We start from the raw sequence: 23,338 nt of genomic DNA, 5'->3' as shown, positions 1-23,338 counted from the left end.
GCATTTCACTAAATCTGATGTAGCAGACAGTGTACCTCTACAGTATATGCATTCCCAATGCGCATTTCACTAAATCTGATGTAGCAGACAGTGTACCTCTACAGTATATGCATTCCCAATGCGCATTTCACTAAATCTGATGTAGCAGACAGTGTACCTCTACAGTATATGCATTCCCAATGCGCATTTCACTAAATCTGATGTAGCAGACAGTGTACCTCTACAGTATATGCATTCCCAATGCGCATTTCACTAAATCTGATGTAGCAGACAGTGTACCTCTACAGTATATGCATTCCCAATGCGCATTTCACTAAATCTGATGTAGCAGACAGTGTACCTCTACAGTATATGCATTCCCAATGCGCATTTCACTAAATCTGATGTTGCAAATGTGAAGCGCCTCAGATACAGTATATGCGTCTAGATCCGGAATAAGTCACCTAAAAAAAAGCGGATGTAGACCACGGGCACACTGGCCCAACAGGAATGATTGTGTTCCTCATAATTTAGCAGCCAAGACGAGTGGGCCACTGGGCCGCTTAGGGCGTCTGAGCCTGGGAGCTATTGTGGCATTGTCATCCCACGCTAATTCTGATCATGGGGACGCGTGGCCAGATGGTAAGGGAGAGAGGGCGTGAAAGGGCGCAAGCACCTCTTCACAAGTTGGCCTTTTAATTCGGTCTCTCTGATAGTTTCTCCCCCTTGCTGCCTCAACGATTTTGGCCGGATTCATTGATTATGGCCGTTCTGTGCCATAACCCATAACAAATGGAACTTTCTAGAAGTTCCTATTAATAGAGCCTCCACAAAAATGTCACAACTCGAAATTGACACTCCAATATTGAATAGACTAATGTAGGTTAGGATAGGCTATTGGATCAATTAGGTAAGTGTAACGGATGTGAAACAGCTAGCTTAGTTAGTGGTGGTGCGCGCTAAATAGCGTTTCAATCGGTGACGTCACTTGCTCTGAGACCTTGAAGTAGTAGTTCCCCTTGCTCTGCAAGGTCCGCGGCTTTTGTGGGTGACTGTTGTTGATGTGTGCAGAGGGTCCCTGGTTCGCGCCCGGGTATGGGCGAGGGACGGTCTAAATTTATACTGTTACATAGGCCTATATAAAAATGTGACACACTAAAATCTAATTGCCTTGTTAGGCTATATAGTCCTGCGCATGCAGCAAGTTTTTCTTTTGGTGAGACGTTGCTGCTCTCTGGAAGAGAATGCATGCTCTGCGACCGTGGGGTCTTTACGTGTGACCCTCTGAAGGACGTTTCCTAGTGATAAGCGACAGGCGGCTGACTGGGGGTCGCGTGGCTAGATGTGCCATTGCCCTTTGTATGGTTATAGGCCTCCCCAAAAGTCGCCCAAGTTTTCTGGAGTTTCAAAAGAAACCCCACCACTCACTGTATTCATCAGCCACAGGCCACCCATTGTGACTCTATAGGCCTATAGATTGGATTTGTGGTTTAGAAAATGGACTCAAATCGGTACACTTATTCAAAGTTTCGCTGATGCACACTTGTCCGCCTGTCGCCTGTCATTGCCAACTACCCACTGAAGGTTAGTTAATTATTAAGGCTCTGAGGAGCACACTCCTTTTAGCCTACAGTAATGTTTCCAATACAAAACAACAATATCATCCAATGCCGATGCAAAAAATAGTTAACCTGTTAACCTCTTGTATTGTTAATAGGCTACCATTCAGGGTTTGGGTCAATTCGAATTGATGACAGTCATTCAGGCAATTGGAAGTAAACTGAAATTTCAATTAAATTATTGAAAATGTCTTATTTATTTTCAATGGTTTCTCAATAAACTGAAAAGTAGAAGCTATTCATTTTCCAAAGATTTTAAATGTTTGCATTATAAATTCAAATTACTTATTGAATTGACTGCCTTCAATTCGAATTGACCACATTAGCCTACACGGTTTCATGTTGGCAAATTCAACAAGTGTTATACTAATACCTGTTGCATTCACAAATAGGCCCATATGTTAGTCTCATGCATAACAATGTGATATCACAATGTATTGTGTGGTCAAGGACCACACATAGGCTATTGCTCATACTGACGCTTCATTGTGATGATCACACACCTGCCCGAAAACCAGGGGTCAGGGAGCACCTGCCTTAACTTCCCATTAGTCACCTCCTGCTCCGGGGCTCACTGAGAGAGAGCCTTCTCCCGGGCTGGACCGTCCACTTCTTCCTCCACAGGGTTATTACTCTCTTCATGGTGATTAGGTTCGGCTGAATACCGCCTATTGTTCGGCGGAGTTTCCCACGTTCGAGCATTCGCCTGACAGTCGCGTGGCTCAAGTCAAACACAGAGCCCCCGCCATGAATCTCTTACGCCAAGGGCCAGCGCGCGGGTGTGACATCTGTCTGCGTGGTCACTCTGACATCTGCTCTCCCTGACTCAATGAGTTAGAAAAAGTTGACAATATATGTTTAGGGTACAGTTTTAAAACGCTTCCTGTATCTGGCTTAAGTTAACAAAAGTTGTACATTAAAAAATAAAAATAAGTCTATTGATTAATAATAAGCCATGATCAATATCCGAATGGATATTGAAGTAATTTGTCCTTGTCGATATTAGACAACCCAAAGAGCATCGGAATTCATGTGGAATTAGGCCCATTTACCCCCACCCATATCCCCCAAAACCATTAGGTGAAGGGATTTAATTTTATTTCAACGAAATTCAGAACATAAAACAACACCTGCAATCGATGTATTGAATTTTAATCAATTAATTCGAATGAAACCTGACCACCTGTTGATAATTCGTTGAGTAGCCTAGACCTACTGAATTGCTAAACCAGTGCAGAGTTGAAAATAGTTTGAAATAAGCTTCTTTAACTTTGAGTGTAATTGCCAAAAGGTTTTCCAGTCATGAACATACAGTATATATCCCTTGCCATTGCACGAACATAATTTAGGCTATATCTCAGGAGAAACATAGGCTACATTCAATTTAAAATATTAACACGTTTTGTTATACTGTTATACTGGCTATACTGGTTATACTGGCTTGTGGCTTAAATTCAAGGAGCAATTAGTTTAGTCATAGTCTTCACTCAGGATTTAATCACTAGTTTCTCAGCATCAACACTTCCCTGAGCACTTGTTAGTATCGACACCGATACAGACAGGGCCACTAGGCGTTGTGGGTATTTTTTCTGTGTGAAACTTCAGGGGATAGGTTTCGCCTTTTCTCGCGTAGGCCTAATGCTTTCCCAGCTCATTCGCATGAATGGCCAAGGGGGTCCCTGGTGTAACCACGGTAATTACACACTCTTGTTCGGCCCTGGGAATGACAATCCTGAGGGGACCCGTGCGCTTTGCTTCACTAGAGAGAGAGAGAGAGAGAGAGAGAGAGAGAGAGAGAGAGAGGAGGGAGCAGAGGGGGGCGCGGATGCATGGTTTCAGGCTGGACATCTGTCGCTTGTAATTTTTTTGCAGGGCTGGTACCTCGGCTATTGAAAAGAGGCAGTGACCTGTCATCCCTGACTGATGGGAGCGACACCGTGTGTGGGAAAATACCTCAGCCAAAGAGCTCGAGCATTCACATGCTAATTCTTCCCTATAAATAAGAGGGGTGCGCCGCGCGGAGGGCCTTACAGACAGATCCTAGACTCAGCCGGGAGAGGAGAGCTATACTCCATATACAACTATACCGAGCGTAAAGGAGAGATGGCAACCAGCGCCATGGCGCACAACGTGGGGAGACACTCGAGTGCCAAGGAGGAGAGAAAGGTATTGCCTTCGTCCCCGTCGATAGATAAACTTAAACATCAACATGTGTCTTTCTTCGGAGATGCTCACGCTTAGTGATCATCTGGTCCAGTTTGTGTCTGTATCTGGTCGCCATTAACCTATCGCTTTCCATCTCTAGTTGCGCAAGCCGCTCATTGAGAGGAAAAGACGGGAGAGGATTAATAACTGCTTGGATCAACTGAAAGAAACGGTCGTCGGGGCGTTCAGTCTTGACGTGAGTAGGCCTATATACACACTGTATTTTAATTGTTATAAATGCTCAATTATATGGAGTGTGAAAGACGCAATGTAAGTTATTTCTTGACACTAAGTTTCCATTTTCCCCAACAGCAATCGAAACTTGAAAAGGCGGACATTCTAGAGATGACAGTGAAACACCTGCAGAATGTTCAGACACATAAATTCAGTGGTAAGTGTCCAATGAAGTGACTTGACGGAAGAAACATACAAGTGAGTTTTCAAAGTTGTGCCTGCGTCCAATAATCTATGTAAGCAGTTGGGGGCCTAATCGGCACGTTAGAAAGTAGTTACGGAGACTGGTGGGAGTATTTTCATCAGTTATTGAATAACAGTCCTATGTTGCCTAATAAGAATACTTTTTGTGTATTAGTACTCATAGTTGTATGATTTAATTGTGGTTTTCTCCATATTTTCTCTTGGTTTCAACATAAAACAATTGACAAATCAAGTGTTTCTTAATCCTGGTCATGGGGACCCAAAGGGATTCCACTAATCAACTCATTTAAACATTTGATTAGTGGAATCAGGTGTGTTGAGGTGTTAAGGCAAAAACAAAAATGTGCTCCCCTTTCAGGATTAAGAAATGCATTATACACATTTATTTTGGTTAATAGGCCTGTCTGGGTGCAATACATCCTGCCACCAACAGATTGTGCTATGACCCATGTTTGACCCAGTGTCTCCTCCCCTCCACAGCAGACCCCACCTTAGGCCTGGAAGCACAGCAGAAGTACAGCACAGGCTACATCCAGTGCATGCACGAGGTCCACAACATGCTGCTCAGCTGCGAGTGGATGGACAAAACATTGGGCTCCCGCCTGCTCAACCACCTGCTCAAATCCCTGCCCCGCTCAAGCGAAGAGCACCCCTCTCAGGCCAACCCCAACCTCAGGCCCGACGCCCCCCCACCCAGCCAGGGGCCAGGAGACCCCACTACACCCATCAGAGGGGACCCCAGGTCCGGGAGGCAGGGCCAGATGGAGGGGCCACTGTGCCATGTGGTGGGGCCCCAGGACAAGCCCCTGCTCCTGCCTGGGAGCATGCTGGAGATGTGGAGGCCCTGGTAGACTAAACCGGCCCTTTTGGTGTGTGCTGGATCCCTATGTTAGACCCTCCTCTGTTATGTATCTTATAGATATGCTACTCAGAAGACATTGTTTTGGATTGTGGGGCGGTTGCGTTTCTGATCTAGGTGTGGTATATAAACAGACCTCTCAGTACTTCCTCTCCGAAGTCTACTTTCCGTAGCCTGCATTGTAGAAGGCTCTTATTCATCTTTTTCTTGGATTTATTGTATTAACATCTTTATTTATTGAATAATTAGATAAAACATTTAGCTTCTTAGCTCTAGTCACAAATAGCTTTTGTACTGCTCCCTTTGTTGTATATTACTAACCAATATTAATAAAAATGTGTATGGCATTTCTATAGATGTTATAAATTTTATTTGTACACACCTGTGCTCGTGCTCGTGCACACGCACACGCACAAAAACACATACACTTTCTCTCTTATATAGAAATATGTTTTGATCCTATCAACATGATGAGATAAACCCATGTTAAAAGATATGAATGATGCTGAGGCCTACAGCTGCTACAGTATTATTGTGCATTTATAAACAATTAAAAACTGTGTAATATTTCGTATTATACTCTTGCTTGCAATGTGAAGGAATATAAGCAAATGGTTTCAGTAATATTAAATAAATTACCTAGTCCAGTAGGACAGAACTTCCAAAATGAAGGAAAGCCTTGAGTAAAATGAGGGATACAAAGTATATTGAAAGCAGGTGCTTACACACAGGTGCTGAGTTAATTACGCAATTAACATCCCATCATGCTTAGGGTCATATATAAAAATGTCCAGTTCTCTATTGTTTTGGCTACCATGGCTAGAAGAGATCTCAGTGACTTTGAAGAAGGGGTCTCAAAGGAGCATAGCAGGTTTAACGTGTGTGTGATTCTGGAGCAGCACCCGAGACCACCACCATCAACAAAACACAAACTTACGGAATTTATCCTTGAATAATGGTGTTGCATGCCTCCAATAGAGTTCCAAACACTTGTATAATCTATGTCAAGGCACATTGAATCTGTTCTGGCCGCCCGTGTTGGCCCATCGCCCTAATAAGACACTATGTTGGTGTGGTGAGGAAATTAGGTCGGTGGTTTCTAGTGTTTACACCTGCAGCCCAATTTTGAAAATGTTTCCACTAATTGCTCTTCTGAACAATCACGTCAGATCTTTTTCAGAGGTGATCTGATTGGTCAGAAGACCAATTAGTGAAAAAGATCAGAATTGGGCTGTGGTTAGATGACAGGGGATATGACGTTGGTTGATCGCTGGCAATATTTGTGTACTGGACTTGAAGTAGAAGGAAACACGTTTATAATTATTTTCAAGTACAGTATAGGCAAACCATTATTTGTTTACAATTAAAAACATGTTTTTATAAATGTAACCTTTATTTAACTAGGCAAGTCAGTTAAGAACAAATTCTTATTTACAATGACGGAATACCCCGGCTAAACCCGGACGACGCTGTGCCAATTGTGCACCGCATTGTGCACCTATAGGATTCCCAATCACGGCCGGATGTGATGCAGCCTAGATTCGAACCAGGTACTGCAGTGACGCCTCTTGCACTGAGATACAGTGCCTTAGACCGCTGCACCACTCATTCAATTGTGAATTTTAGAAATCCTGACAAATGAACCTTATCCACAGGCATTTTTTTTATTATTATTGGATTCGAAAATTGAAAACGTTGCTGTAGTAAATGGCCTATCTCCTCCTGACTATAAACCCATCATAATTGGCCACAGAGCCAATGAAGCCGCCGGGTGGTGGCAGAGAAGGGAGAGAAGAGAGAAGATGGAGAGGGGCGCCCGGTCCCTCTGCGGGTTCTCGAACAAAAGCGGACCGAGACAGCTGCTCTCTCCCCAGTCCAGACCATTAAGAGGAGATCTGGAGCGGAGCGTGGGGTGGCGAGGTGCCAAACCCCTCCACTTCAAAGCCTCTGGACACGGCCTTCATTTAGGTTGTAGATATTTTACTGATGCCTAATTGCTGTAGCGAAAATATTGTGCATAAAAATCACTCGTAATGGTATCATGTTGTTTACCTGGAGAATTTAGTGACATGACACATTTTGGTGCTGGTTTAGATAGACACAAATGCGCTATTGTGTTTTGGTAATTTGCATGACAATGCGCTGTATACATACACAATACATGCAACGAGACCAGAAGGTTGAACACTTCTATCAGACGTAAACAAATAGACAATTGTGTATAAAAGAATAGTGCACACACCCACAACTAAATTAGGCTTTTCTAGACATAACATAGGCTGTTTTTTACATTGGCAGCCCAATTCTGATCTTTTTACACTCATACGTCTTTTGGCCAACCAGATCAGCTCTTTTGGCCAACCAGATCAGCTCTTTTGGCCAACCAGATCAGCTCTTTTGGCCAACCAGATCAGCTCTTTTGGCCAACCAGATCAGCTCTTTTGGCCAACCAGATCAGCTCTTTTGCCAATAATGGTGCAAAAGATCAGAATTGGGCTGCCTCTGTAAACTCAAACATAATAACCCAAATGTTCTTGAAAATAAGCTTGTTGTTATTTTGTTAACTGTAAGGTATGAGCAAATACAAACATGCATGAACTCTAAAGATGAACATTTAAAACTAGGGTCTATTTAGTTTTTTGGTACTTATTTTTTCTGTGCGTTTTAAGGGAATGGGGCATCTGAGAGTGCAGTTGCACCCAAACCAGAAGTCACCAAAGAAGTGAGAGAACAAATGAGGGGCAGGCTAACACCTGTCGCTTTCTTTGGGGAAGGGCCTTTAATTCCCAGTCTGATTCAGTTAAGGCCAAGGGGCCTCCGCCAGCAGCTGCCAACTGAAGGCATCGCGTTACATCGGAGAACCCGCACTGAGAAAATCTTCTGAGCCTTGCACAGGGACATACGAAAAATGGTACTGGGTAGGGTAATAAAATAAAGAGAGAAAAATGACCGAGTCTTGAGATAATCAGCAGATTGTCAGGATTTGTAATGAAAAATATATTACAAATACTCCACGGCACTAAAATGTAATTATTATACTTTTTTTTGACACATCTGCATAATATCTCTCTGTGTTATGCCATAAACAGTCCTATTGGCCTACCTAGTGAAATACATTGGAGACATTGGAGCTTTGATGACCCACTGAATGGGTATATAATTTGTGATAGCAGCCTGCACCCCATCCTATTTCCTTTCACATAATGTAGCCTATAATGTGCAGTTATGGAGGACACAAACAGATGACAAGATGGAAGATGCCAATAGCTGTCTAATAAACATGTTATAAGTTACATACGTTGTTATTACCATGCAATGCACTTGTAGGCAACTTTTTTTTCTCCAAAATTGTCATTATTTCTTAAACAGTAGCCTAAGTGAATAGCCTACGGTTGATCAACAACAAAAAACACTGTCGCCAGATACGCGAACCCAAAAGATTACTTGTGACCACTACTGATTCTCACCGCGCAGAAAGGGCTGGCGGAAGACAAAGGAGAGGGCTTTGATTGGCTCTCGCGGTGTGTGCTCTGTTGTCCCCTGGCTAGTGCAGACAAACCACACATTCATATGCAAATGAGTCCTTATAAATACCTACAACAGTTCTATAGTGCCAGCAGTACGTCTCGCGAAGATTGTACAATAATCATAGGGCGTCTCGCCTGTCGTGTATAAATTCTCTCTGACCGGTTCCGTTTGCCAGCTGCTCTCTTTCACGGATCGGGAAAATAGCAGTGGAATACAAACTGGGATCTCAGACTGACTGCACGGCTCGGGCTCAAAACCAACATGGCCCCTTCGGCTCTGCACATCAAGAACGGATTTGGCATGGATGAGGATGACTACTACGGGATTAATAAAGGGGATAGAAAGGTAAGGGGCATCTGTGGTTGTTGTGTCGCTGATCCCATTCTATAGAGTAGCCCACCCTAGTAATGCAGTTATTACATTGGTACAACGTACTAACTGGCCTATGTGTCATTGTTACAGGCTAGAAAACCTTTGGTGGAGAAGAAGAGGCGTGCTCGTATCAATGAGAGTTTGCAGGAGCTTCGGACCTTGCTCGCTGACACCGACGTGAGTTTGGCGCACCTACCCCGCTATAGACTCACCTGGCACCTGGCGCGGCTGCGCTTATTGGTTTGAGCGTAGCCTCTGCAATAATACCAGTCATACAATAGAAGCGAATTAAATCTAATATTTTTCACTTCGTCTCCCCTCGGCTTCAGTCAAAGGTGGAGAATGCAGAGGTTCTGGAGATGACGGTGAAAAAAGTGGAGCACATTCTCAAGGATCGTCCCCAAGGTAAGCAGTGAGCAATGGTACAGACCATTGACCCTTTCCTCTACTCATCAAAGTGCATTTAGGCCCATATCAGGTGTGGCTTAACATATAACGCCCACTGTGGGAGTGCAATTGAATTTCAGTAGGTCTAATTTAATTTCTTCCTCAGAGACTGACATCATGAACCGGGAGGCCAGCGAGAGGTTTGCAGCAGGCTACATCCAGTGCATGCATGAGGTCCATATGTTTGTGTCCAACTGTCCCGGGATAGACGCGACGGTGGCGGCCGAGCTACTGAACCACCTGCTGGAGTGTATGCCCTTGAACGAGGACCACTTCCAGGACATGGTTATGGATATAATATCGGACACTTCCAGCAACAACGGCAGCACTTGGCCAGCCGGCGAGGCAGTGAGCGTGGCCCTAGCCTCACCCGGATGCAGAAGTATAGCCAGCGGCTCTTCCTCGGCCCTCTCCCCCGCCGCCTCCAACACCTCCAGTGAGGACCTGTGCTCTGACCTGTACGAGACAGACAGCGAGCACAACCAGCGCGCTACCGACGCACTGGAGAACCAAGAAGCCCAGAACATGCCCACCATCACCTACTCCAAATCAATGTGGAGGCCCTGGTAGTGGCCCGTACTGGTCAACTGTCTGCCTTTGGGATTTAATAGAATAGTTTGGAGTCTGTGACATCGTCTGTTACCTGGAAAGCGCATATCGACGGAAATTCACTTCCTGCTATTACGCAATTGAGAACTGCTCATATTTGTTTTTGTAAATATCTCATTATGTATAGAGGATTTGCATAATAAAAAGCTCTTTTAGAGACCGAAATACTTCGGCAATGACTTAAATAGGCTATAAATCTTATTTTTCCAGTGAAGAAAAAAGGCCATTGGGCGTGTGTGTAGCCTATAGTTTTTTCGCCATTTAACCTTCAAGAGAAACGCTTATATTTCCCCCAACCACTTGACGCTGTAACAATGTGTAGAATGTTTTGTCCCAAAAAATGTCAATGTGATTAATAAAATAATTTAATGAAAATGACTATCTTCGTGTATAAATTGTGCTTGTTTTTGTTTACACCATCTTACAGAACGACTCAAAGTAAACCAGTTAAAAGGAATCTCAGGCTAGAATGACTTGACGTCTGTTTGCACAACATTTGAAACAATTGGTAGAGTACCTAATATCACATGGTAATTGAATCGCCCAATTGACAAACATTAAAGCAATTAAGAGGAACTGCAGCCTGAAACATAAACTAACAGCACTTACAGGCCTCTTGCTAGTCAGGTTATTATCCAATTGCTAAAAACGCAGTGAAACAAAATGATAAGCCTATGAAAAGAGGCCAGTGCGCCACACTCCCATAATCAAAATCCTGTGTTCGAGGCATTTTATTCATTCATTATTTTTTAAAGCGCATGGAAACAGTGCATAAATAATGCAGAAGTCAATATTGAAAGATACATTTGTGATAGGTCTGTCATATAGAACATGTGATAAAACATGAGCGGGCGATTCCATAATCATGTCATTTCAGTCGAATAAATTATAAGGTCTGTGTCGCGTCCAGTTCAGCCACGTTCAATTTCTAAATCTCTCCCCCCCAGGCGTCCTCTCCTAGAGTACAAAGGCGCGCTTCGCGTCCTGTGCGCACATGAAAGGTTCCGCTAGTGCAGTGGAAAGCAACGCCAATACCTGGTTAAAGTCGCACCTCTGATGTCCCTGCCACACCAAGTGTCACTGGTAACACGTCAGGTACAATGGTTGCCATATTCTACAGAGCAACGTTAGATCCTGTCCACGGTCGGTTGTATAAACCGGCACCACCACTACAGTTACTTGACATAATTTTAAAAGGCACATTGCTGTACGATTCTAATCACGATATACCCAAATCTTGACTTGAAATAACGTGTGCCCAAAGTAGCCTACAAAGTAGGCATTTCCAATGCCTCCTATTGAATATTAACGCTAAACCATAATAATTGCAAGCAGCTTTCCAAAGCCATTAGCCTACTTGGCCCGTTGACCATGAAACCGCAGTCGGGTTACCTGCGTATCAACTACGGATAGGAACATGACAGGCCTGCCTATGGGCTAGATAGACTCGGCTATCATGCATAGCTCACCGTGGAATATGAACACAAGTTCAACATCTTTTGCTCATCGATTTGCTTAGACAGACAAGTTTCAATCACAAGTACAATAAACCGACTGGGCACTAATGAGTGCCACCAATAAAGAAGATAACAGCACTGGAAAAACCATTGATGGGTGGCTGGGTGATTTTGCAACAACGGGCACTTTTGGCATTTCTTACATAAAAGAAAAACGTTTACTGAAAAATACATTCATTACGGATGTTAATTTCTTGTCAAATCCACATTAATAGATTTACAGACTGTTGTCAGCGTTTGATGAAGGAATGGCTGACAAGTCGGATTAGCGTTGAGCAGCCGCAGGGGGGCTTGAAGCTGTTCTCACACCTGTGCCACGAATTTGACGAGGTGTGAACAGCGGGCATGGAAGCAGAGGAGGATACACTGATCAAAGCTTTGGATCGGCAGGCTACCATTTGACAGAATGGCGACAAAGTCGGGGAGTTGAAAGATACTGACACAGACACAGTAGCCTATATCTTTGGTTCACCTTTGCACCTGTCAAATGACATTTTTAAATAAGTGTGGGCCGAAAGAATGACAAAACAAAGAACTTAGGCTATAACAAAACTATTATATAGATAGTTTATTATAAGACCAATTCATAGACATTTGTAATGTATCATGAGCCATTTTCCCCATTAGTTTCCCAAAGCCCGTTGTTGCTTGGTAAACCCATAGTCCCAAATGTGCATAAAGCATTCTGTTGCATCAAAACAGGGACCCCGGGCCTGTTTCCCATCATTATCCTAATGGCACACCATCACTAATTCTTCCAAAATGACATATGACATGTCGACGACATTACAAAATTCGTTTTAGCGATCTGTGAATGACAAGGGCAAAATAACAATTGCACAGCATCCAAACAGCATCCCTCCTGTCTCAGCCTCCAGTATTTATGCTGCAGTAGTTTATGTGTCGGGGGGCCGGGGTCAGTTTGTTATATCTGGAGTACTTCTCCTGTCCTATTCGGTGTCCTGTGTGAATCTAAGTGTGCGTTCTCTAATTCTCTCCTTCTCTCTTTCTTTCTCTCTCTCGGAGGACCTGAGCCCTAGGACCATGCCCCAGGACTACCTGACATGATGACTCCTTGCTGTCCCCAGTCCACCTGGCCATGCTGCTGTTCCAGTTTCAACTGACCTGAGCCCTAGGACCATGCCCCAGTACTACCTGACATGATGACTCCTTGCTGTCCCCAGTCCACCTGGCCATGCTGCTGCTCCAGTTTCAACTTCCACCTGACTGTGCTGCTGCTCCAGTTTCAACTGTTCTGCCTTATTATTATTCGACCATGCTGGTCATTTATGAACATTTGAACATCTTGGCCATGTTCTGTTATAATCTCCACCCGGCACAGCCTGAAGAGGACTGGCCACCCCACACAGCCTGGTTCCTCTCTAGGTTTCTTCCTAGGTTTTGGCCTTTCTAGGGAGTTTTTCCTAGCCACCGTGCTTCTACACCTGCATTGCTTGCTGTTTGGGGTTTTAGGCTGGGTTTCTGTACAGCACTTTGAGATATCAGCTGATGTACGAAGGGCTATATAAATACATTTGATTTGATTTGATTTGAAACGCATCAGCTGAGGGTTCGTGACGGTGAATTTGAATTCCGGGCTTAAAGGTTAGTGGCCGGTGTCAGTTGGCATGAGGATTTCAAACGTGAATGAGAGCATATGGCTTTGATACGGATCCCCTGGGACTCCCATTCCATCCTTGGATGCGTCTCTCCTATCAACTGTCTGACTCAGAAGAACAATCACTGATCTAACAACAGAACACCTCAGCCTAACCCTTCATCCACTTTGACAGTTTATTGTGCGCTTTCCCTGATCTGTTGGATGTTTTCACACGCACAACACTCATAAACAGATAATCCTCCCATTGACTACACTGATTTGAGTCAGAGGAGCCGATCTGTCGATATTCTAAATTGCCTGCTGCTTTTGAACAATAGTCACACAATCTTACCATCTGAGTTTTGGCCTTCTTCATCAGGTTCAGCCTTAAAATGTTATTATAGCCCACATTCAAGTAAAATATAGAGTGAAAACCCCATGGATCACCATCACAACAAAACAAACCCTTACCTGTCAAGATTAATTAACACTAGGGGGAAAGCACCTACAAAATAGCAATGAACTGTGCTAAAATATCAGCTTCTCAAAGTAACAGTGAGACAAATATACACTGAGTGTCCAAAACATTAAGAACACCTGCTCCTTCCATGACATAGACTGACCAGGTGAATCCAGGTGAACGCTATGATCCCTTATTGATGTCACCTGTTAAATCCACTTCAATCAGTGTAGATAAAGGGGAGGAGACTGGTTAAAGAATGATTTTTAAGCCTTGAGTGTGTGTGCCATTCAGAGGATGAATGGGAAAGACTAAATATTTATTTATTTATTTAACCACGCAAGTCAGTTAAGAACAAATTCTTATTTACAATGACGGCCTACCCTGGCCAAACCCTAACCAGGACAACGCTGGGCCAATTGTGCGCCGCCCTATGGGACTCCCGATCACGGCCGGTTGCCAGGCAGACTGATTTTGTCAGGCACAAAAAAAACTATTCAATCTATTTTAGAATAAGGCTATAACGTAACAAAATATGGAAAAAGTAAAGGGGTCTGAATACTTCCTGAATGCACTGTATGTGTCTGAATTTCCATGTTTTGTTCAAGTCTGACTGCCAGGGGCGGACTGGGATGACAAATCGGCCCTGGCCTTTTCTGACACGCAGACCATTTTTTTCCAGTGAGTCCCCCCCCCCTCTTCCTCCATATCAGGAAAGTCCTCCTCAATAGGGGCTGAGGCCAAGTCTTCACAGTACAAACATCCTGATAACATTCAAGGATGCGTGTAGGTTAGTACAGTATTGACCCACATGACGACATAGGCACATCTGTGTGTGTGTGTACGTGTGCATGTGTGTTTGAGTGGGAGGTACATTTGTTTGTGTGTGAGAGGTGTATGAAGCCAGATGTTTGACGTACCTTGACGTTGATGGCCTTGGGCAGAACCCCCATCCTCACCCCTTCACTGTTCCTCCCTCCGCTGGACAGAGGAGAAATGTGGCTGGCTCTTCTGCATCAGTCTCAGTCTCTGCTGGTCCTCCCTCAACACCTTCTGGATGTCCCTGTTCACACAGAGAGATAGCTCTGTTAGAAATGATTAACAACTGTGCTTCTCATCTACTTAGCTATTCTTCATAGTGTTACCAACATGGGTTTTTGAATTAGCTAATAGCCAATTACATCATTTTTTGTATTTAAAAAAATAATTTAGCAGACACTCTTATCCAGAGCGACCTACAGGAGCAATTAGGGTTAAGTGCCTTGCTCAAGGGCACATCGACAGAGTATTGTCGGCTCATGGATTTTCAGGAAACTCTAAAGATAACATGCACTAGTCTAGGTCAGTAGAAATAATTGTCTGTATAATTTGGAGTTATTCTGTTAGTATGGCTTGATAAGAACTGAGGTCTGATGACCAACATAGTGAAACATTGTTTTGTCACAAGCTACTGATAAAAAAGGAGGTAATTATAAGCAAAGAGCAAGTAAACATTAATTTAATTTCAGCCTTTGATAACATCTTCCAGCAAGATCAAATAAGAACAGTATTAAAATACCTATCAAAAACCATTTCATAAGAAAGACATCCTCACAATGACCCCCTTCTGCTATTGGTTGGTGGTCCTGTCAATGACTCACCGTGAGGGCATCTGATAGGTCATCATGATGATCTCATCAGGGTTGGCCATGAGCAGCCAGAGGGGTTCCCGGAGGACGTACTCAATGAATTGTTCTCCCTCCCCCTGTCCTTGACTCTGGACATGGCTCTGTCCAGCCTCGGACTCAGCCTCCACCCTCTGTATGGCCTTAGCCTTGACCTTCGGGTCATTCTCCAGACAGTCCACACTGCCAATGTACTTGCAAGTGTCACTGCGCCCTAAAGACAAGAGGAATATTTAAACGTGAGAGGTTGAGAGTTTGAGAGAGACACAGTGCTGCAGTTTGGTTGGGCAAGGTGAGGTATGGATGACTGCTGTGTTTTGTATTGACCGTTCATGCTGCCAGAGGCACTGCTGGACGTTCGTTCCCCTGCCGTTGAACCCGGAACCAGAGCTTGCAATATAAACGGCCAATATACCATGGCTATTGGCTGTTTCCAGGCACGCCGCATGGCTGCCCTTAGTCAGGACACTTCACACGGGGCTTCGTGGATTTCTTATTTCGACTGCCCATCTTGGCTGCAGCGGGGGAGGCCCCGGTGCCTGCCCGTGCTCTGTTTAGCAACGTCCCCACTACCTCTGGCTTCTGAGGAGAGAAGACACACAACACAGTCAGTCAAGAATATCTATGAGATGGATCTTATCGTCTAACACATCCTCTCCTCTTCTACAATAGGTGTCTCGCCTGCTGTAGGGTCCTCCTCAGGCTGAGCTGCCAGACTCTTCTCTGCTGCTATACTGCTCCCTGGAGCCCCACTATGGGGTGCCATGCTGTCCTCTAGCTGCAGCAGGTTGAGCTGCAGGGGAGAGCTGCAGCGACACTCAAACAGTGGGGGAGACGCAGCCGGCTCCCGGCCAGTGGAGGAAGGGATGGAGCAGCGGGACACTGCCCCCTCTCTGGTATCCATGGCCGGGGCTTTCGGTGGGGTAGAAATCCTGGGGGACAAACTGAGCCTGCAGTGGGAAGGAGGGCTGGCACGGGAAGGCCTGTTGGGTTGTGTAGGCCATCTGTCCTGGGAAAGGTGGATGGGTTGGGGCTTGCAGGCGGGCTGGTCAGGAAAGAAGGAAGGTGCTGCGGCTATTTGACCAATCTGTCCCATCTGTGGGAATAGGTAGTTGGGCACAAGGGGGGTGACGATAGGGGCAGGGTATTTATTTATTTATTTATTTATTTCACCTTTATTTAACCAGGTAGGCTAGTTGAGAACAAGTTCTCATTTGCAACTGCGACCTGGCCAAGATAAAGCATAGCAGTGTGAGCATACAACAAAGAGTTACACATGGAGTAAACAATTAACAAGTCAATAACACAGTAGAAAACAAAGGGGGGGTCTATATACAATGTGTGCAAAAGGCATGAGGAGGTAGGCAAATAATTACAATTTTGCAGATTAACACTGGAGTGATAAAAGATCAGATGGTCATGTACAGGTAGAGATATTGGTGTGCAGAAGAGCAGAAAAGTAAATAAATAAAAAACAGTATGGGGATGAGGTAGGTGAAAAGGGTGGGCTATTTACCAATAGACTATGTACAGCTGCAGCGATCGGTTAGCTGCTCAGATAGCTGATGTTTGAAGTTGGTGAGGGAGATAAAAGTCTCCAACTTCAGCGATTTTTGCAATTCGTTCCAGTCACAGGCAGCAGAGTACTGGAACGAAAGGCGGCCAAATGAGGTGTTGGCTTTAGGGATGATCAGTGAGATACACCTGCTGGAGCGCGTGCTACGGATGGGTGTTGCCATCGTGACCAGTGAGCTGAGATAAGGCGGAGCTTTACCTAGCATAGACTTGTAGATGACCTGGAGCCAGTGGGTCTGGCGACGAATATGTAGCGAGGGCCAGCCGACTAGAGCATACAAGTCGCAGTGGTGGGTGGTATAAGGTGCTTTAGTGACAAAACGGATGGCACTGTGATAGACTGCATCCAGTTTGCTGAGTAGAGTGTTGGAAGCCATTTTGTAGATGACATCGCCGAAGTCGAGGATCGGTAGGATAGTCAGTTTTACTAGGGTAAGCTTGGCGGCTTGAGTGAAGGAGGCTTTGTTGCGGAATAGAAAGCCGACTCTTGATTTGATTTTCGATTGGAGATGTTTGATATGAGTCTGGAAGGAGAGTTTGCAGTCTAGCCAGACACCTAGGTACTTATAGACGTCCACATATTCTAGGTCGGAACCATCCAGGGTGGTGATGCTAGTCGGGCATGCAGGTGCAGGCAGCGACCGGTTGAAAAGCATGCATTTGGTTTTACTAGCGTTTAAGAGCAGTTGGAGGCCACGGAAGGAGTGTTGTATGGCATTGAAGCTTGTTTGGAGGTTAGATAGCAGGTATGGTGTAGCAGTGGGTGGAGCCTGGCTGCTCTGGCCCTCCCCAAAGCCAATGGAGACAGTGGGGTCAGGGCGAGTGATCTGGGCACTGGTGGTAGGGGCAGCAGGGTAGCCTGACAGGGGTAGCCTGGCACCATGGCAGGGTAGGGCACAGAGAAGGCCTGGAACTGGGAGACTTCAAATGGGGACCAGGGCGTCGGTTTCAGGCCCTGCAGGGGATGGCGGGGTTTACAGTGGAGTCAGGACACTTCACACGGGGCTTCTTGGATTTCTTATTTCGACTGCCCATCTTGGCTGCAGCGGGGGAGGCCCCGGTGCCTACCCGTGCTCTGTTTAACAACGTTCCCACTACCTGTGGCTTCTGAGGAGAGAAGACACACAACACAGTCAGTCAAGAATATCTATGAGATGGATCTTATCGTCTATCTCAGATGTTCCCAAAGCCAAATTTCCACAATGCTGTGTGTTTGTAACTATGCATTTTGCTTACCCTGGGTGTTGGTCAGACCTCTCGGTCTGTGCAGGTACGTGGAGCAGTCTTTCTGGAAGTTTCTGGAGTTGCGGAGTTCCTTACAGCGGGTAAGAAAGGCTTCCTCCTCCTGGTGTGTGCACTGACAACACCTGCTTGGTCAGCCTCAGCCTTTTAAAGGCCTCCTTCTCTTGGGTGGGCGGGGATACCACACTGACTAGCAGCGGTGGAGGGGCAGGACTCTCAGCAATCTCTGGAGAGGTCAATCACAGGAAACAGCCAATTAGAATGAAACCTAACACAGTGTGTGTGTGTGTGTGTGTATGCTCACTAGATTCTGTCTGGCGTTTCTTGTCTCCTACATGGACGATGGTGCTGCTATAGCTACAATGGCTGGTGATTGACACCACGCTCTCAGCCTTGCTGGGCAGAGCCAGGGGCCCTCCCTCCCTCCCAACACTGGGGCGGCACCAGAGGAAAGCTTCTTAGGGGCCTTCATAGACAGGCCTGGATCTGAAGGACAAGAGGATGAAGAAGACACTGCTATTAGTTATGCTCACACATCAAGCTTTAGAGTGATTGTTTCTATGGGACGTTTAGCAGTGTGATGGAGATATTGTATATACCTTGTGAGACCTTCAGACACTGTCCAGACAGCTGATATGCTGGTAGGAGTAGACAGTCTGGTCACTATAGGTGACCTACTCCACACTGGCAGCAGCTGTAGCAGTAATGTCCTTGACCAGCAGAGGGGGCACTGCTGAGTCCTTCAGAAACATCACAGGACTCTTCAGCTGCTAAGCTCCAGCTGGAGACACACATCTGTTAGCAAAGACACACTCTCACACAGACATGTGCATATACACACGCACGCATTTACAAGTTCAAAACCGTCAATATTCTCCAACACACACACCACTTACTGTCTGTGGTTTTCCTGTATTCAGGTTTGGAGGGAGAGTAGACCTGCTGGTTCTGACTCTTCAACATGTGGACCCCTCACAGATCTCCTGGATGGTTTTCTGTAACACACACAGATATAGTGTGAGTGGGGAAGAGAAACAGAGCAAGCGATCAAGCAGAGAAAATTATGAGACATTGATTTAGAATACTGAAAACAACCAGGGAAGAAATGCAGAGTGTGGCATAAACTCACCAGCTTGGATTTGCCTGGTTCCTCAACCATAATCCTGTTCTCAAGGGCGTTCCCGTTGGTCTCGCTAGGCCACCCCATACTCAGCAGCTGCTCGTGGAAACCATTGCTGCCATGGCTACCGTAACCAATGGAGCCCATGTTGTGGATCGGTTGTAGGAGGAAAAGTGTTGTTATAGAAACACACAGAGGATAGTGCCATGTGAGAAATAATGCGAATTGTAAAGTGTGTGTGTGTGTGTGTGTGTCTGTGTGCTGACCTGCAGCAGCAGTCTGTGGATCCACTCAGTTATCTCCTGGATGTCAGAGTCCATTAACTTCCTCTCTGTGACGATAGGTACTGCAAACACGTCTTCATTTACCGGACCCCTGAAACATCATAGACACAATGTCAAATTACATTTCAAAACACTGGTGCATAACTGACACTCCAGTGATGTCTCACTGGCCTGATATAGTTTTCATGTGTCACTACCGATCATTTGTGTGTGTGTGAGACTCATTTGCAGACATTGTGCCTGCCGATGTCAAAGGCTCCAGGGGTTGACGAAGCTGGACCAGCTGGTATCTATGATGACATACTCGCTATTCCGTGCACAGAACTGGTTTGAGTGGTCAAAAAGCTGTTCCACGTACTGCAGAACTGTTAGAGAGACAGACAGGGTATAGGAGTGTGTAATTCGATGCTTTCTACCCCTGTATGTTTTTGGCTACATAAAAGGGTTGGGTCGATTTCTTTTCAACTCTTATTTAAATTGCAAGAGAACTGGCCTCCCGAGTGGCGCAGCAGTCTAAGGCACTGAGAGAAACTCCCCAAATACAGGTGTGCCAAGCTTGTATTGTTATACCTAAGAAGACTCAAGGCTGCTAAAGGTGTTCAACAAAGTATTGAGTAGGACTCCAGAGTGGCACAGCGGTCTAAAGCACTGCATCGCTAGAGGCGTCACTACAGATGTGGGTTGGATCCAGGGCTGTGTCGCAGCCGGACGCGACCGGGAGACACATGAGGCTGTACGCAATTGGCCCAGCGTTGTTCGGGTTAGGGGAGGGTTTGGCAGGCTGGGATGTCCTTGTCCCATCGCGCTCTAGCGACTTCTGTTGCAGGCTGGGCACATGCACGCTGACATGGTCGCCAGGTGTACTGAGTTTCCTCCAACACATTTGTGCCGCTGGCTTCCGGTGTTAAGCGAGTAGTGTGTCAAGAAGCAGTACAGCTTGGCACGGTCTTGTTTCAGAGGACGCATGGCTCTCAACCTCTGCCGAGTCTGCAAGGGAGTTGCAGCGATGGGACAAGACTGTAACTTCCAATTAGAGATCACAAAATTGGGGATAAAAAAGGGATAAAAAGTACCAACAAAAACACCCCCATTCACACATTGAGTCTAAATTTACTTTAGTTATATAGGGTCTGTTTTGAAAGTAATACTAAATCAACCAATCAGATCAGTCTGAATCAAAGAGAGTCTCACTCTTGCGGTGGATGGCCAGCATGATTGGCCGGTCACTGGGGTGCAGGTGCAGCAGAACATGGGTTCCAAACAGGTCCTGGGGGAGGTACCCCAATAATGGAACAGCCCCGAGGGACACACCAGAGGTTACGATTACACAAACAACATCCCTACACATTATTACAGACAGGGACAATAGAAGTTAAAAATGCACATCAGCCTTGCACTCAAACAGATGAGGGGTTGTGTATGATTGTTTATGACCTCACTTCTCGTCCATGTCCTGGAACACACAGCTGTGTGTGTGTGTTGTGGTGAAGATGCGCTTGTCAGAAGGGATCCTGGGGGCTGGGGAGGAAAACAGGAATGATGTGAAAATGAAAGGCTGTGTAGAGTGTGTGTCACAAGTGTCGTTGGAAGAAGTGGACCAAAGGGCAGCGTGGTGAGTGTACATTTCTCTTTTTATTTAAAATGTCGCCAACAAAACAAGAAATGAAAAACAACCGTGAAGCTTACAGGGCTAAGTGCCACTAACAAAGTTAACTACCCACAACGAAAGGAGGGAAAAAGGGCTACCTAAGTATGGTTCCCAATCAGAGACAACGATAGACAGCTCTCCATGATTGAGAACCATACCCAACCAAAACATAGAAACACAAAATCATAGAAAACAAAACATAGAATGCCCACCCCAAATCGCACCCTGACCAAACCAAATAGAGACATAAAAAGGCTCTAAGGTCAGGGCGTGACAGTACTCCCCCCCCACCAAAGCCCTGACCGTACCCCCCCCCCACCAAAGGTGCGGACTCCGGCCGCAAAACCTGAACCTTTAGGCGAGGGTTTGGATGGGCATATATCCGTGGTGGCGGCTCAGGTGCGGGACGTAGACCCCGCTCCACCACTGGCTCACCCCACTTTGGTGGCACCTCTGGTGCGGGGACCCTCCTCGCTGACCCCGGACTGGGGGCTGTCGTTGCGGGCCCCGGACTGGGGACCCTCCTAGCTGGCACCCTCGCTGAGGGCCCCGGACTGGACACCGTCGCTGCGGGCCCCTGACTGGGGACCGCCGCTGGGGGCTCCGGACTGGGGACCGCCGCTGGGGGCTCCGGACTGGGGACCGCCGCTGGGGGCTCCGGACTGGGGACCGCCGCTGGGGGCTCCGGACTGGGGACCGCCGCTGGGGGCTCCGGACTGGGGACCGCCGCTGGGGGCTCCGGACTGGGGACCGCCGCTGGGGGCTCCGGACTGGGGACCGTCGCTGGAGGCTCCGGACTGGGGACCGTCGCTGGAGGCTCCGGACTGGAGGCCGTCGTTGGAGGCTTCTTGCCATGACTCCTCACTGGAGGCTTCTTGCCATGGATCATCACTGGAGGCTTCCTGCAATGGATCATCACTGGAGGCCAGGTGCGTAGAGCTGGCACAGGACGCACCGAGCTGGAGAGACGCACTGGAGGCATGGTGTGTAGAGCTGGCACAGGGCTTACCGGGCTGGGCAGATGTACAGGAGACCGGGTGCGTGGAGCTGGCACAGGATATACTGGGCCGTGGAGACGCACCGGAGGTCTAGAGCGCAGAGCTGGCACAACCCATCCTGGCTGGATGCTCACCCTAGCCCAGCAACTGTGGGGCGCTGGCACAGGACGCACTGGGCTGTGGATGCGTACCGGTGACACAGTATGTGTAACCGCAAAGCATGGTGCCTGAAGGGTCACATGCTCCTCAAAGCGACTGTCTTGCTCCAGACTCCAACCCCTCCAAATGCTTTCATCCCTCTCCACTGCCAACCACTCCTCGCTCAAACTGTCCAAGAATTCCTCCTTGGTCTCGGACTCACCCCTCAGCACCGACGCCCACGTCATCTGCACCCCCCAAAAACATATTTTGGGGCTGCCTCTCAGGTTTTCGTCATGTCCTCTCCTCCTGACCACGCTGCTTGGTCCGTTTGTGGTGGGTAGTTCTGTCACAGGTGTCGTTGGAAGAAGTGGCCCAAAGGGCAGCGTGGTAAGCGTACATTTATCTTTTTATTTAAAATGTTGCAAACAAAACAAGAAATGAAAAACAACCGTGAAGCTTACAGGGCTAAGTGCCACTACCCACAAGGAGGGAAAAAGGGCTACCTAAGTATGGTTCCCAATCAGAGACAACGATAGACAGCTGTCCCTGATTGAGAACCATACCCGGCCAAAACATAGACACACAAAATCATAGAAAACAAAACATAGAATGCCCACCCCAAATCACACCCTGACCAAACCAAATAGAGACATAAAAAGGCTCTCTAAGGTCAGGGCGTGACAGTGTGTGTGTGTTAGGGTGTGAATGGGCATTAGGATGGAATGTATGTGTAAGGGAAAAATACGTTTTTAGAAATGTTTGCTAATTTATAAAAAATATCACATTTACACAAGTGTTCAGACCCTTTACGCAGTACTTTGTTGAAGCACCTTTGGCAGTGATTACAGCCTCCAGTCTTCTTGGGTATGACGCTACAAGCTTGGCACACCTGTATTTGTGGAGTTTCTCTTATTCTTCTCTGCAGATCCTCTCAAGCTCTGTCAGGATAGATGGGGAGCATTGCTGCACAGCTATTTTCAGGTCTCTCCAGAGATGTTCAATCGGGTTCAAGTCCGGGCTCTGGCTGGGCCAC

At 46.4% G+C, this 23,338-nt stretch overlaps 2 protein-coding genes and 1 pseudogene across 2 annotated transcripts; 2 read left to right on the top strand and 1 right to left on the bottom strand.

Moving 5' to 3' along the window:
- The first annotated feature begins 3,434 nt into the window (after window positions 1–3,434).
- LOC109904885 (transcription factor HES-1-like) lies at window positions 3,435–5,670 on the top strand. The gene is made up of 4 exons (XM_020501999.2): window positions 3,435–3,764; window positions 3,904–3,999; window positions 4,116–4,194; window positions 4,722–5,670. The coding sequence occupies exons 1-4, from the start codon at window positions 3,702–3,704 to the stop codon at window positions 5,090–5,092; spliced, it is 609 nt and encodes a 202-aa protein (XP_020357588.1). The 5' UTR covers window positions 3,435–3,701; the 3' UTR covers window positions 5,093–5,670.
- A 2,955-nt stretch (window positions 5,671–8,625) lies between these two features.
- LOC109906114 (transcription cofactor HES-6-like) lies at window positions 8,626–10,435 on the top strand. Its single transcript, XM_020503773.2, has 4 exons — window positions 8,626–8,973; window positions 9,091–9,177; window positions 9,330–9,405; window positions 9,554–10,435. Exons 1-4 carry the CDS (start codon window positions 8,890–8,892, stop codon window positions 10,015–10,017), a joined length of 711 nt encoding a protein of 236 aa, XP_020359362.1. The 5' UTR covers window positions 8,626–8,889; the 3' UTR covers window positions 10,018–10,435.
- Window positions 10,436–13,367: 2,932 nt separating this feature from the next.
- Window positions 13,368–22,550, bottom strand: LOC109904886 (period circadian protein homolog 2-like; annotated as a pseudogene).
- Window positions 22,551–23,338: the final 788 nt, after the last annotated feature.

This window comes from Oncorhynchus kisutch, linkage group LG15 (assembly GCF_002021735.2).
Source record: "Oncorhynchus kisutch isolate 150728-3 linkage group LG15, Okis_V2, whole genome shotgun sequence".
In the NCBI taxonomy this organism is placed as follows: Eukaryota; Metazoa; Chordata; class Actinopteri; order Salmoniformes; family Salmonidae; genus Oncorhynchus; species Oncorhynchus kisutch.
This window is presented reverse-complemented; position numbering and strand designations above follow the sequence as displayed.